Source organism: Salmo salar, chromosome ssa09, assembly GCF_905237065.1.
Source record: "Salmo salar chromosome ssa09, Ssal_v3.1, whole genome shotgun sequence".
Taxonomy (NCBI): domain Eukaryota; kingdom Metazoa; phylum Chordata; class Actinopteri; order Salmoniformes; family Salmonidae; genus Salmo; species Salmo salar.
This window is the reverse complement of record NC_059450.1, coordinates 128,358,388-128,371,419: the sequence shown is the minus strand read 5'-3', so window position 1 is coordinate 128,371,419 and position 13,032 is coordinate 128,358,388. Positions and strand designations below refer to the sequence as shown.

Genomic DNA, 13,032 nt, shown 5'->3' with positions numbered 1-13,032 from the left:
AAAGGAGAGACAGAAAAAATGAAAAGAGCGAGAAAAAGAGATAACGAGCATCTGCTTATCTGCACTTCATCTCATTGACATTTACAGTACCAGTCAAAAGTTTGGACACACCTACTCATTCAAGGGTTTTTCTTTACTATTTTCTACATTGTAGAATAATAGTGAAGATATCAAAACTATAAAATAACACATATGGAATCATGTAGTAACCAAAAAAGTGTTAAAAAAGTTGCCACCCTTTTCCAGTATGACAGCTTTGCACACTCTTAGCATTCTCTCAACCAGCTTCATGAGGTAGTCACCTGGAATGCATTTCAATTAACAGGTGTGCCTTGTTAAAAGTTCATTTCTGGAATGTCTTGCCTTCTTAATGCGTTTGAGCCAATGAGTTGTGTTGTGACAAGTTAGGGGTGGTATACAGAAGATAGCCCTATTTGGTAAAAGACCAAGTCCATATTATGGCAAGAACAGCTCAAATAAGCAAAGAAAAACAACAGTCCATCGTTACTTTAAGACATGAAGGTCAGTCAATGCAGAACATTTCAAGAACTTTAAAAGTTTCTTCAAGTGCGCAAATACCATCAAGTGCTATGATGAAACTGGCTCTCATGAGGACCGCCACAGGAAAGGAAGGCTCAGAGTTACCTCTGCTGCAGAGGATGGGTTCTTTAGAGTTACCAGCCTCAGAAATTGCAGCACAAATAAATGCTTCACAGAGTTCAAGTAACGGACACATCTCAACATCAACTGTTTAGAGGAGACTGTGTGAATCAGGCCTTCATGGTCAAATTGTTGCAAAGAAACCACTACTAAAGGACACCAATAATAAGAAGAGACTTGCTTGGGCCAACAAACATGAGCAATGGAAATTAGATCGGTGGAAATTTGTCCTTTGGTCTGATTAGTCCAGATTTTAGATTTTTGGTTCCAATCGCCATGTCATTATGAGACGCAGAGTAGGTGAATGGATGATCTCCGCATGTGTGGTTCCCACCATGAAGCATGGAGGAGGTGGTGTGATGGTGTGGGCGTGCTTTGCTGTGATACTGTCAGTGATTTATTTAGAATTCAAGGCACACTTAACCAGCATGTCTACCACAGCATTCTGTAGCGATACACCATCCCATCTGGTTTGCGCTTAGTGGGGCTATAATTTGTTTTTCAACAGGACAATGAGCCAACTCACCTCCAGGCCGTGTAAGGGCTATTTGACCAAGAAGAAGAGTGATGGAGTGCTGCATCAGATGACCTAGCCTCCAAAATCACCCGACCTCAACCCAATTGAGATGGTTTGGGATGAGTTGGACCGCAGAGTGAAGGAAAAGCAGCCAACAAGTGCTCAGAATATGTGGGAACTCCTTCAAGACTGTTGGAAAAGGATTCCAGGTGAAGCGTGTTGACAGAATACCAAGACTGTGCAAATTTGTCATCAAGGCAAAGGGTGGTTACTTTGAAGAATCAAAAATATATAATATATTTTGGTTACTACATTATTTCATGTGTTATTTCATAGTTTTGATGTCTTCCCTATTATTCTACAATGTAGAACATTAAAAAATTAAGAAAAACCCTTGTAGGAGTAGGTGTGTCCAACCTTTTGACTGGTACAGACAGACAGACAGACAGACAGACAGACAGACAGACAGACAGACAGACAGACAGACAGACAGACAGACAGACAGACAGACAGACAGACAGACCAGCTGTCTGTTGCATTACCAAGTGACACCGACACACAATTCTCTGACATCATCAAAACATGTATTCTAGTCGAGCAAGCAGAACCTATATATTTCTACTAGGGTTCTGCTACTTTTTTTTTACTCTTAAAGAAAGTCAAAAAAGTTTCTTGAATTTCTAATAAATAGCCATTAGCTCTGAATGACTCGTTGTCCCTGAAAGGAACAGTAGTACCGTTTGATGAGGTTCTTTGTTGATCACCATTCCAGTAGAAACCAGTTGAATGCCATTAGTGTACATTACATCGTAGAATGGGACAGGTACTCTTTTAATGTGAATGTGTCGTATTTAGGGTGGGAAAATTCTAGCTTTTCTAAAATTCCCTGGTTTTTCAGAAGTCCCTTTTGGAGGATTCCTGGATTTCTTATTCCAGCCTGATTCCAGGAATTTTCCAACATGGATTTTTGGAAAAACTGGGAATTTTAGGAAAGTTACTGGAATTTTGCAACCCTAGTCGTGTTTATTTCCATATACTCATAGTTTTATCTTCTAAAGTATTTTTTTAAGTAGCCACTTTGATGAGTTAAAAGTAGGCGAAGGATAGTCATATATGAACTCAAAACCAGATATTCATTTTGATATCCAGCACATATTTAGTCTCAAGAGATCTGCAGATGTATTTATAAGAAATGTGGTTATTGTAAATTAAAATGATGTAAAGTTTGGACAGTTGAAATGCCACTCAGAGAAATAAATATATGTGATTTTTTTTGGGAAGTCTTGAAATGCGACTTGTGGTCTTTTTTCACTTGATACCCAAGATGGTAAAACAATGACACCAGCTACAATATGTGGGAACAGCCAATTATAACAAAGGTTATTTTACAATGTCTGGATAGATCTGTGATGGACAGAAATTAGATAGACGCAGAACAAATTGTCTAGACTAGAATATCAAATCATGAATCAGTTCAAGCACTATAAATCAATCAGTTCCAGCGCTATAAGTTTACTATACACAGTTATTCCATACAAGAAAAAGGGCCTTTTCACACATGCTATGACTGAAATACACTCTCGAAATATGTTCCTGGTAAGGTGATGTCACCTTATTCATTTTCATAATTATGGAAGCTAAGTTATTAGATAGGGCTGATAGGAACCAGAGGAAGTTCTGAGAACAGTTGTCCGGCTCTGCCTTGATATTGACTTCCATCTTCAATGGTAATTTAGCTAAAAAGCTTTGAAAACTATTTCTAGAAAGAAAATGTATTGAGTTAACAGTGAGTATGTTCCCTGTTTCGTATCAGAAATTATGCTAAGACAAATTTTGTAATTACATTCATTAGCTTTGAGCTAAAAACCAGATGGCTTGAATCATCTCGTCACCATAAACTGAATAAAATGCAAATTGAAAAAGCGGGAACATATCACACCAGGGGGCTTATTCAGGAGAATGAGACTTCACAAAAGGTTCAACATAGAAATGTGTTGTGTAGAACAGATATGATTCTCTGTAGTGTAGAATAAGGAAGAAATGTCACCAGCTCCCTGCCTGTGCCATCAAACCCCTACAACTTATCCAGAACGCCGCAGCCCGTCTGGTGTTCAACCTTCCCAAGTTCTCTCACGTCACCCCGCTCCTCCGCACACTCCACTGGCTTCCAGTTGAAGCTCGCATCTGCTACAAGACCATGGTGCTTGCCTACGGAGCTGTGAGGGGAACGGCACCTCCGTACCTTCAGGCTCTGATCAGTCCCTACACCCAAAGAAGGGCACTGCGTTCATCCACCTCTGGCCTGCTCGCCTCCCTACCTCTGTGGAAGCACAGTTCCCGCTCAGCCCAGTCAAAACTGTTCGCTGCTCTGGCACCCCAATGGTGGAACAAGCTCCCTCACGACGCCAGGACAGCGGAGTCAATCACCACCTTCCGGAGACACCTGAAACCCCACCTCTTTAAGGAATACCTGGGATAGGATAAAGTAATCCTTCTAACCCTCCCCCTACCCTTCCCCCCAAAAAAATATATAGATGTACTATTGTAAAGTGGTTGTTCCACTGGATATCATAAGGTGAATGCACCAATTTGTAAGTCGCTCTGGATAAGAGCGTCTGCTAAATGACTGAAATGTAAAATGTAAATGCTGTATTTCTATCAACAACTCTAACGTTCCATTAAATAAGTCACTACTGCTCTCTGCTGCCATCTTGTGTGAAGTTAGGTGGTACTGCACTCTACTCCTAATCACTGAACAATCAGGTGTGTCATGAGCTTTTGGATCCATTCATTGTCATGAATGTCAAGTTTTGAATTTGACCCAGCCACAGTCAATGATATGAATATAAACATATTGTTAACGCAACTGTGATAAAACCTAAACCCCTACTCACTCACACATTTGATTAAGGCTAATTGTAGACAAATTGAGCCAACGAGCTCTGCAGGTTCAAAGCAAAGCAAAATATGATGTTTGATTGTGATCAAACTGTGCACAATATTGTCACTGTTTCATTGCTACATTGTGATAAGTCTTGACTTTCACAACCCCAGTCTTGAGTTGTCCTGGAGGTCCAGGGGGAAGGTCTTGGTGAGATTTCACGAAGGGAGCCCTTTTCCTGGGCTTCAAAGCAAAGGTATGGGGGTGTTCCCCATGGAAGTGAGGTAACCAGCTAAACTCTCCACACCTGTGTAGGCTGTGTGGTACTGTCCATTAATATGTAGGTCTGATGGACCTCCACATCCTCCGTCCATCTCCTCATCTTCCTCCTCTTCCTTCCCCAGCCCGACAGAGATCAACTCTGATGTCTGATTGACAAGACAGGTGCTCCTCAGACTTGACCCCAGGAGGAAGAGTGTTGGCTGGGAAGATGAGGGGGACGGGGAGGGACTGATTGCCACCAGCGAATCAGGAGCCAGGCTGTCCTCTCTCAGCTCCTCCCACAAGTAACCTGAGAGGAGAGTGAACAGGGTTGCAAATCTTGTTGTAGAGTGTATAAAAATATTTCCTGAATATGGTTCTCTCTCTCTCTCTCTCTCTCTCTCTCTCTCTCTCTCTCTCTCTCTCTCTCTCTCTCTCTCTCTCTCTCTCTCTCTCACACACTCTCTCTCTGTCTCTCTCTCTCTCTCTCTCTCTCTCTCTCTCTCTCTCTCTCTCTCTCTCTCTCTCTCTCTCTCCACACACTCTCTCTCGTCTCTCTCTCTCTCTCTCTCTCTGTCTCTCTCTCTCTCTCTCTCTCTGTCTCTCTCTCTCTCTCTCTCTCTCTCTCTCTCTCTCTCTCTCTCTCTCTCTCTCTCTCTCTACACACTCTCTCTCTGTCTCTCTCTCTCTCTCTCTCTCTCTCTCTCTCTCTCTCTCTCACCATGGAGCTGCAGGTCAGTCAAGCTGGGGTTGAGCGTGTCGATATCGTTACTAGCATCTCCCTCTAGCTGTAGCTCCTGCATGCTCCTGGGCCCAACGTCATACTCTGCCTGTATGGTGGCGCTACAGCTGGAGGGTGTCTGCCCCGCCAAGGGGGAACCCAAGGTACCCACATTGGGAGGGATACCTGATGGAGGCTGCTGTCCGCAGGGGGAGTAGAAGGAGAAGGGGTGGGGGGTGGTGGGGGACATGTAGCGGGGGTGCTGGTTGACTGTCAGGGTGGAAGGGGGGACGTGGGGGTAGAGGAGACGTTGGAGAGGGCGACAGGGCTCTGGAGGCTGGGATGAAGTAAAGGAGGAAGGGGTAGGGTTGTAGTTTGTGGTGGATCTTGCCAGTGGGGTCTGGTGGTAAAAAGGTAAAGATTTCAGATTCTCTGGTCTTTCCCCCAACAGGCGATCCAGGTCCTCTGAGAAAACAGAGAGAGAGCGCGCGAGAGAGAGAGAGAGATAGAGAGAGACTGTGGGTAAATTGAGATGACCTTACATTTATCTCCTGTAACAGCTGCCAAAAAGGCTGAGTGGATAGAATCACCAGAATGCTGGTGTTGCTCGGTCTCCAAGGTAACATGCCCTGTCTGTAGCAACACAAGCTGTACTTGAATCTTTCTGAATAACATAGAACCATCTTATTTAGGGTGTCATTTATGCCATGACGGACCTGAGGATTGCCAAGCTTACAGTCCATTAAAACACTAGCATCTGAACTTTGAGGAAGTGCAAATAAAACATAGCCCAGGTCTAAGGGGAGTCCTGGTCTGTGATGTATAGACCACCTACCTGGCCTGGCCATGCTCTTGCGGACAGTGAGGGGGTCTTTGCGGCGCCACTTGTGTAGCTCCTCCTGCATCTTCTCTATCTTGGCTGGGTTGAGGGCCCACAGGCAGCCCTTACGGGAAGAGTTGCCAATCTTATTCTCCACCTTCTCAAAGCACTTATTCAGAGACAGGTTGTGGCGGACCGAGTTCTTCCATCCATCTGGAGCCGTCTGAGACAGAAAGGAGAGGAAAAATGTACAGTAACAGTATTTTCATTTTCCATGGGATACTTTTTTCCCTCCAATTTTTAATTGTTCAATTTTGATATACTACTGTATAGTTTGTGGCTATGTAAATAATCAAGGTATTGCATTGAATTATATTTAACATATTTATGAATTTCTTAAAGGGGCTATCTGCGATTGATGCATCCATTTTTTGACATTTCAATGAATGATATTTACCCACTCATCCTTGAAGAATTTAGCTTAGAAGTTAGTTCAGAACCCAACATATACGCTTGTTTTACTCCACTGTTTGTAAACATTCAAAGTAAATAAACAATATACAGCTTAAAATATAATGTGATGTCATGGATGGTCAGTCTTTGCATCCATAGCTCTGTCCAGCCCCAAACCTCAGCTTTTTACCCAAATAGGGGTTAAAAGTAATTAAAAATCAAGTCAAAAGTCAAGAGGAACCAAAGCAGGGGTAGTGCCACGTTACACACACACAAACAAACACATACACGCACACACACACACACACACACACACACACACACACACACACACACACACACACACACACACACACACACACACACACACACACACACACACACACACACACACACACACACACACACAGCACACACACACACACACACACACACCCAAGAGGCAGTCTCTCAGTCATAGGTCCTACACAATGTTCGGCTGAAGAGGAGCCAAAGCTGTTGCAGTGCCACGTTGTACATTCCTCCTCTTCCTACGCCAGACGACAGACAGACAGACAGACAGACAGACAGACAGACAGACAGACAGACAGACAGACAGACAGACAGACAGACAGACAGACAGACAGACAGACAGACAGACAGACAGACAGACAGACAGACAGACAGACAGACACAACCACTTCCTGGGTCTATAAGCACCGTGATGGATGGGAAGACACTGATCAAGCCTTAACGGGTATCAGCCGGGTTGACCCACGGCTAGCCTCGTTAAACACAGGCTGGGTCCCAAATAGGACCCTGTTCCCTAGTGCACTACTTTTTACTAGGTCCTAGAGGCCACGCCTGTATTCTCTATAGAACAGGTAGGGGTTGATGATACCTAACAAACGGCTGGGGACGAGGCTAGTCTACGGCAAAGGCTGCTTCTGCTTTGGCACACCGTTGGATCTATATGCACTATTATAGTATCATTCATCATTCAACTATGGAGGCTCTAAAGACAATATATGGTTTCTCTCTCTCTCTCCATGTCCTTCTATAAAGGGCTTGTCGCCAGATATGAGAGGATTGAAGATCAGCAGGCGTTGATCTCTCAGTGATTGAGTCTTTCAAACCACATGTAAATACATTTAATTACAAGGTATTTACTTTACAAGTGTGGTTAAGCCCAATGCATGTCACTTGTGTGTCCTTGTATTCATTCGTTTTGGAAAGTTAGGTGACGCAAAGTTCATACAAGGATGTATAGCAATAGTTACAACAACTCTGCCTGTGACATTGCACAGATAAAATACATAGGATGAGAATAATGAAAGAGTTAAGAAGACACAGAGATGACTGTTGGGTCAGTGAGAAGACATAACGTCCTCCTGCTGTACCTTGAAGTAGGGGAAGTGTTCAGTCATGAACCTGTAGATCTCACTAACTGGGAGACTCCCTGTCTTACTGTTCCTCAGAGCCATGAAGATCAGAATGCTATGGATTGAAGACAAACATTGTAGTCAGTGTAGTCAATCAGTTGTAGTCAATATTATATTATTATTGTATATTATAACATATATTATATTATTTAACATCACAGTGTTGTTTATTCATTACATATACAGTACACTCTTATAAAAAATGGTTCCAAAAGGGTTAATCGACTGTCCCCATAGGAGAACCCTTTTTGCTTCCAGGTAAAACCCTTTTTGGTTCCAGGTAAAACCCTTTTTGGTTCCAGGTAAAACCCTTTTTGGTTCCAGATAGAGCCCTTTTTGATTCCAGATAGAGCCTTTTTGGCTTCCATGTAGAACCGTCTGTAGAGAGAGTTCTACCTGGAACCAAAAAGGGTTCTCCTATGGGGACAGATAGCTAAGATTCTAAGAATGTACATCCTTCATGACAAGGATCCATGTTGACATCCACAAAACACTAAAAGGAAACAAGTTGTTATTATCATATTAACTCAGCCTCTGAGGAAAAAGTCAGAAAATAGGTATGGTAGATAGAAATGACAATAACCACTGTAGATCTAGGGCATGGGGCTGCCTCACACACACACTCCATCCACCTCACACACATCTCATCCACCTCACACACACTCCATCCACCTCACACCTCACACACATCTCATCCACCTCACACACACTCCATCCACCTCACACCTCACACCCCCCCCATCCACCTCACACACACTCCATCCACCTCACACCTCACACACATCTCATCCACCTCACACACACTCCATCCACCTCACACCTCACACACATCTCATCCACCTCACACACACTCCATCCACCTCACACCTCACACACCCTCCATCCACCTCACACCTCACACCTCACACCACCCCATCCAACTCACACCTCAAACCGGACACCTCATCCCCCCATCCACCTCACACCTCACGCCGCACACCTCACACCCCCCCATCCACCTCACACCTCACACCCCCTCCATCCACCTCACCCCTCACAACTCACCCCCCCCATCCACCTCACACCTCACACCCCCCATCCACCTCACACACACTCCATCCACCTCACACCTCACACACATCTCATCCACCTCACACACACACTCCATCCACCTCACACCTCACACACACTCCATCCACCTCACACCTCACACACATCTCATCCACCTCACACACACACCATCCACCTCACACCTCACACACACTCCATCCACCTCACACCTCACACACATCTCATCCACCTCACACACACTCCATCCACCTCACACCTCACACACCCTCCATCCACCTCACACCTCACACACCCTCCATGCACCTCACACCTCACACACCCTCCATCCACCTCACACACACCCCATCCACCTCACACCTCACACACCCTCCATCTACCTCACACCTCACCGCACACCTCACACCCCCCCATCCAACTCACACCTCAAACCGGACACCTCATCCCCCCATCCACCTCACACCTCACACCTCACATCCCCCCATCCATCTCACACCTCACCCCCCCATCCACCTCACACCTCACGCCGCACACCTCACACCCCCTCCATCCACCTCACACCTCACAACTCACACACACCCCATCCACCTCACACCTCACACCCCCCATCCACCTCACACCTCACACCTCACATCCCCCCATCCACCTCACACCTCACACCCCCATCCACCTCACACCTCACACCCCCCCATCCACCTCACACCTCACACCTCACACCCCCCCATCCACCTCACACCTCACACACCCCATCCACCTCACACCTCACACACACCCCATCCACCTCACACCTCACACACACCCCATCCACCTCACACCTCCCACACACCCCATCCACCTCACAACTCACACACACCCCATCCACCTCACACCTCACACACACCCCATCCACCTCACACCTCACACACCCCATCCACCTCACACCTCACACACACCCCATCCACCTCACACACCCCATCCACCTCACACCTCAAGTCTCACACACCCCATCCACCTCACACCTCACACACATCCCATCCACCTCACACCTCACACCCCCCATCCACATCACACCTCACACCTTACTAACCTCACACCCTTCTGCTAGCTTAATAGCCCCGACCTGCTAGCTGTCTGAATTGCAGTGTCTCCAGCCAGCCCAACCACTCACTGGACTCCTGTCATTACTCGGCTACGCATGCCTCTCGTTAATGTCAATATGCCTTGTCCATTACTGTCCTGGTTAGGGATTATTGTCTTATTTTACTGTAGAGCCTCTAGCCCTGCTCAATATACCTTAGCCAACCCTTTAGTTCCACCTCCCACACATGTGGTGACATCAGCTGATTTAAATGTTGCTAGAGACAATATCTCTCTCATCATCACACAACGCCTAGGTTTACCTCCAATGTATTCACATCCTACCATACCTTTGTCTGTACATTATGCCTTGAATATATTCTATCGTGCCCAGAATCCTGCTCCTTTTACTCTCTGTTCCGAACGTACTAGATGACCAGTTCTTATAGCCTTCAGCCGTACCCTTATCCTACTCCTCCTCTGACCCTCTGGGGATGTAGAGGTTAATCCAGGTGTGAATAGGAGTGCCTAGCTCCACTTCTATTCCCCGGGTGCTCTCATTTGTTGACTTCTGTAACCGTAAAAGCCTTGGTTTCATGCATGTTAACATTAGAAGTTTGTTTTATTCACTGCTTTAGCACACTCTGCCAACCCGGATGTCCTAGCCGTGTCTGAATCCTGGCTTAGGAAGACCACCAAAAACCCAGACATTTCCATCCCTAACTATAACATTTTCCGACAAGATAGAACTGCCAAAGGGGGCAGAGTTGCAATCTACTGCAGAGATAGCCTGCAGAGTTCTGCCTTACTATCCAGGTCTGTACCCAAACAATTCGAGCTTCTACTTTTAAAAATCCACCTTTCCAGAAACAAGTCTCTCACCGTTGCCGCTTGCTATAGACCACCCTCTGCCCCCACCTGTGGCCTGGACACCATATGTGAACACCTCTGCTGTTTTCAACCAAGATCTCAGCGATCACTGCCTCATTGCCTGCAACTGTAATGGGTCTGTGGTCAAACGACCACCCCTCATCACTGTCAAACGCTCCCTAAAACACGTCCGCGAGCAGGCCTTTCTAATCGACTTGGCCCGGGTATCCTGGAAGGATATTGAGGATGCCTGGTTATTCTTTAAAAGTGCCTTCCTCACCATCTTAAATAAGCATGCCCCATTCAAAAAATGTAGAACCAGGAACAGATATAGCCCTTCACTCCAGACCTGACTGCCCTCGACCAGCACAAAAACATCCTGTGACGTACTGCATTAGCATCGAATAGCCCTCGCGATATGCAACTTTTCAGGGAAGTTAGTAACCAATATACACAGGCAGTTAGGAAAGCTACGGCTAGCTTTTTCAAACAGAAATTTGCATCCTGTAACACAAACTCAAAAAGGTTCTGGGACACTGTAAAGTCAAAGGAGAATAAGAGCACCTCTTCCCAGCTGCCCACAACACTGGGAAACATTGTCACCACCGATAAATCCACTATAATTGAGAATTTCAATAAGCATTTTTCTACGGCTGGCCATGCTTTCCACCTGGCTACCCCTACCCCTACCCCGGTCAACTGCCCTGCACCCCCCACAGCAACTCGCCCAAGCCTCACCCATTTCTCCTTCACCCAAATCCAGATAGCTGATGTTCTGAAAGAGCTGCAAAATCTAGACCCCTACAAATCAGCTGGGCTAGACTATCTGGACCCTCTCATTCAAAAATTATCTGCCGAAATTGTTGCAACCCCTATTACTACCCTGTTCAACCTCTCTTTCGTATCGTCTGAGATTCCCAAAGAATGGAAAGCTGCCGCGATCATCCCCCTCTTCAAAGCGGGAGACACTCTAGACCCAAACTGCTACAGACCTACAGTGAGGGGGAAAAGTATTTGATCCCCTGCTGATTCTGTACATTTGCCCACTGACAAAGAAATGATCAGTCTATAATTTTAATGGTAGGTTTATTTGAACTGTGAGAGACAGAATAACAACAACAAAAAATCCAGAGAAACGCATATAAAAAATGCTATAAAATGATTTGCATTTTAATGAGGGAAATAAGTATTTGACCCCTCTGCAAAACATGACTTAGTACTTGGTGGCAAAACCCTTGTTGGCAATCACAGAGGTCAGACGTTTCTTATAGTTGGCCACCAGGTTTGCACACATCTCAGGAAGGATTTTGTCCCACTCCTCTTTGCAGATCTTCTCCAAGTCATTAAGGTTTCGAGGCTGACGTTTGGCAACTCGAACCTTCAGCTCCCTCCACAGATTTCCTATGGGATTAAGGTCTGGAGACTGGCTAGGCCACTCCAGGACCTTAATGTGCTTCTTCTTGAGCCACTCCTTTGTTGCCTTGGCTGTGTGTTTTGGGTCATTGTCATGCTGGAATACCCATCCACGACCCATTTTCAATGCCCTGGCTGAGGGAAGGAGGTTCTCACCCAAGATTTGACGGTACATGGCCCCGTCCATCGTCCCTTTGATGCGGTGAAGTTGTCCTGTCCCCCAAAGCATAATGTTTCCACCTCCATGTTTGACGGTGGGGATGGTGTTCTTGGGGTCATAGGCAGCATTCCTCCTCCTCCAAACACGGCGTGTTGAGTTGATGCCAAAGAGCTCCATTTTGGTCTCATCTGACCACAACACTTTCACCCAGTTGTCCTCTGAATCATTCAGATGTTCATTGTCAAACTTCAGACGGGCATGTATATGTGCTTTCTTGAGCAGGGGGACCTTGTGGGTGCTGCAGGATTTCAGTCCTTCACGGCGTAGTGTGTTACCAATTGTTTTCTTGGTGACTATGGTCCCAGCTGCCTTGAAATCATTGACAAGATCCTCCCGTGTAGTTCTGGGCTGATTCCTCACCATTCTCATGATCATTGCAACTCCACGAGGTGAGATCTTGCATGGAGCCCCAGGCCGGGGGAGATTGACAGTTCTTTTGTGTTTCATCTATTTGCGAATAATCGCACCAACTGTTGTCACCTTCTCACCAAGCTGCTTGGCGATGGTCTTGTAGCCCATTCCAGCCTTGTGTAGGTCTACAATCTTGTCCCTGACATCCTTGGAGAGCTCTTTGGTCTTGGCCATGGTGGAGAGTTTGGAATCTGATTGATTGATTGCTTCTGTGGACAGGTGTCTTTTATACAGGTAACAAGCTGAGATTAGGAGCACTCCCTTTAAGAGTGTGCTCCTAA

At 45.8% G+C, this 13,032-nt stretch overlaps 1 protein-coding gene across 1 annotated transcript in view; it reads right to left on the bottom strand.

The window, feature by feature from the left end:
* Window positions 1–3,719: 3,719 nt before the first annotated feature.
* LOC106612922 (forkhead box protein N1) overlaps window positions 3,720–13,032 on the bottom strand; it is a 36,381-nt gene continuing 27,068 nt past the window's right edge. The window contains exons 6-9 of the mRNA XM_045687092.1: window positions 7,693–7,789; window positions 5,876–6,083; window positions 5,041–5,505; window positions 3,720–4,629 (exon numbers count right to left, since the gene is read on the bottom strand). Of these exons, the coding sequence (XP_045543048.1) occupies window positions 4,304–4,629; window positions 5,041–5,505; window positions 5,876–6,083; window positions 7,693–7,789 (1,096 nt within the window). The 3' untranslated portion in view covers window positions 3,720–4,303. The remainder of the gene's footprint in view (window positions 4,630–5,040; window positions 5,506–5,875; window positions 6,084–7,692; window positions 7,790–13,032) is intronic.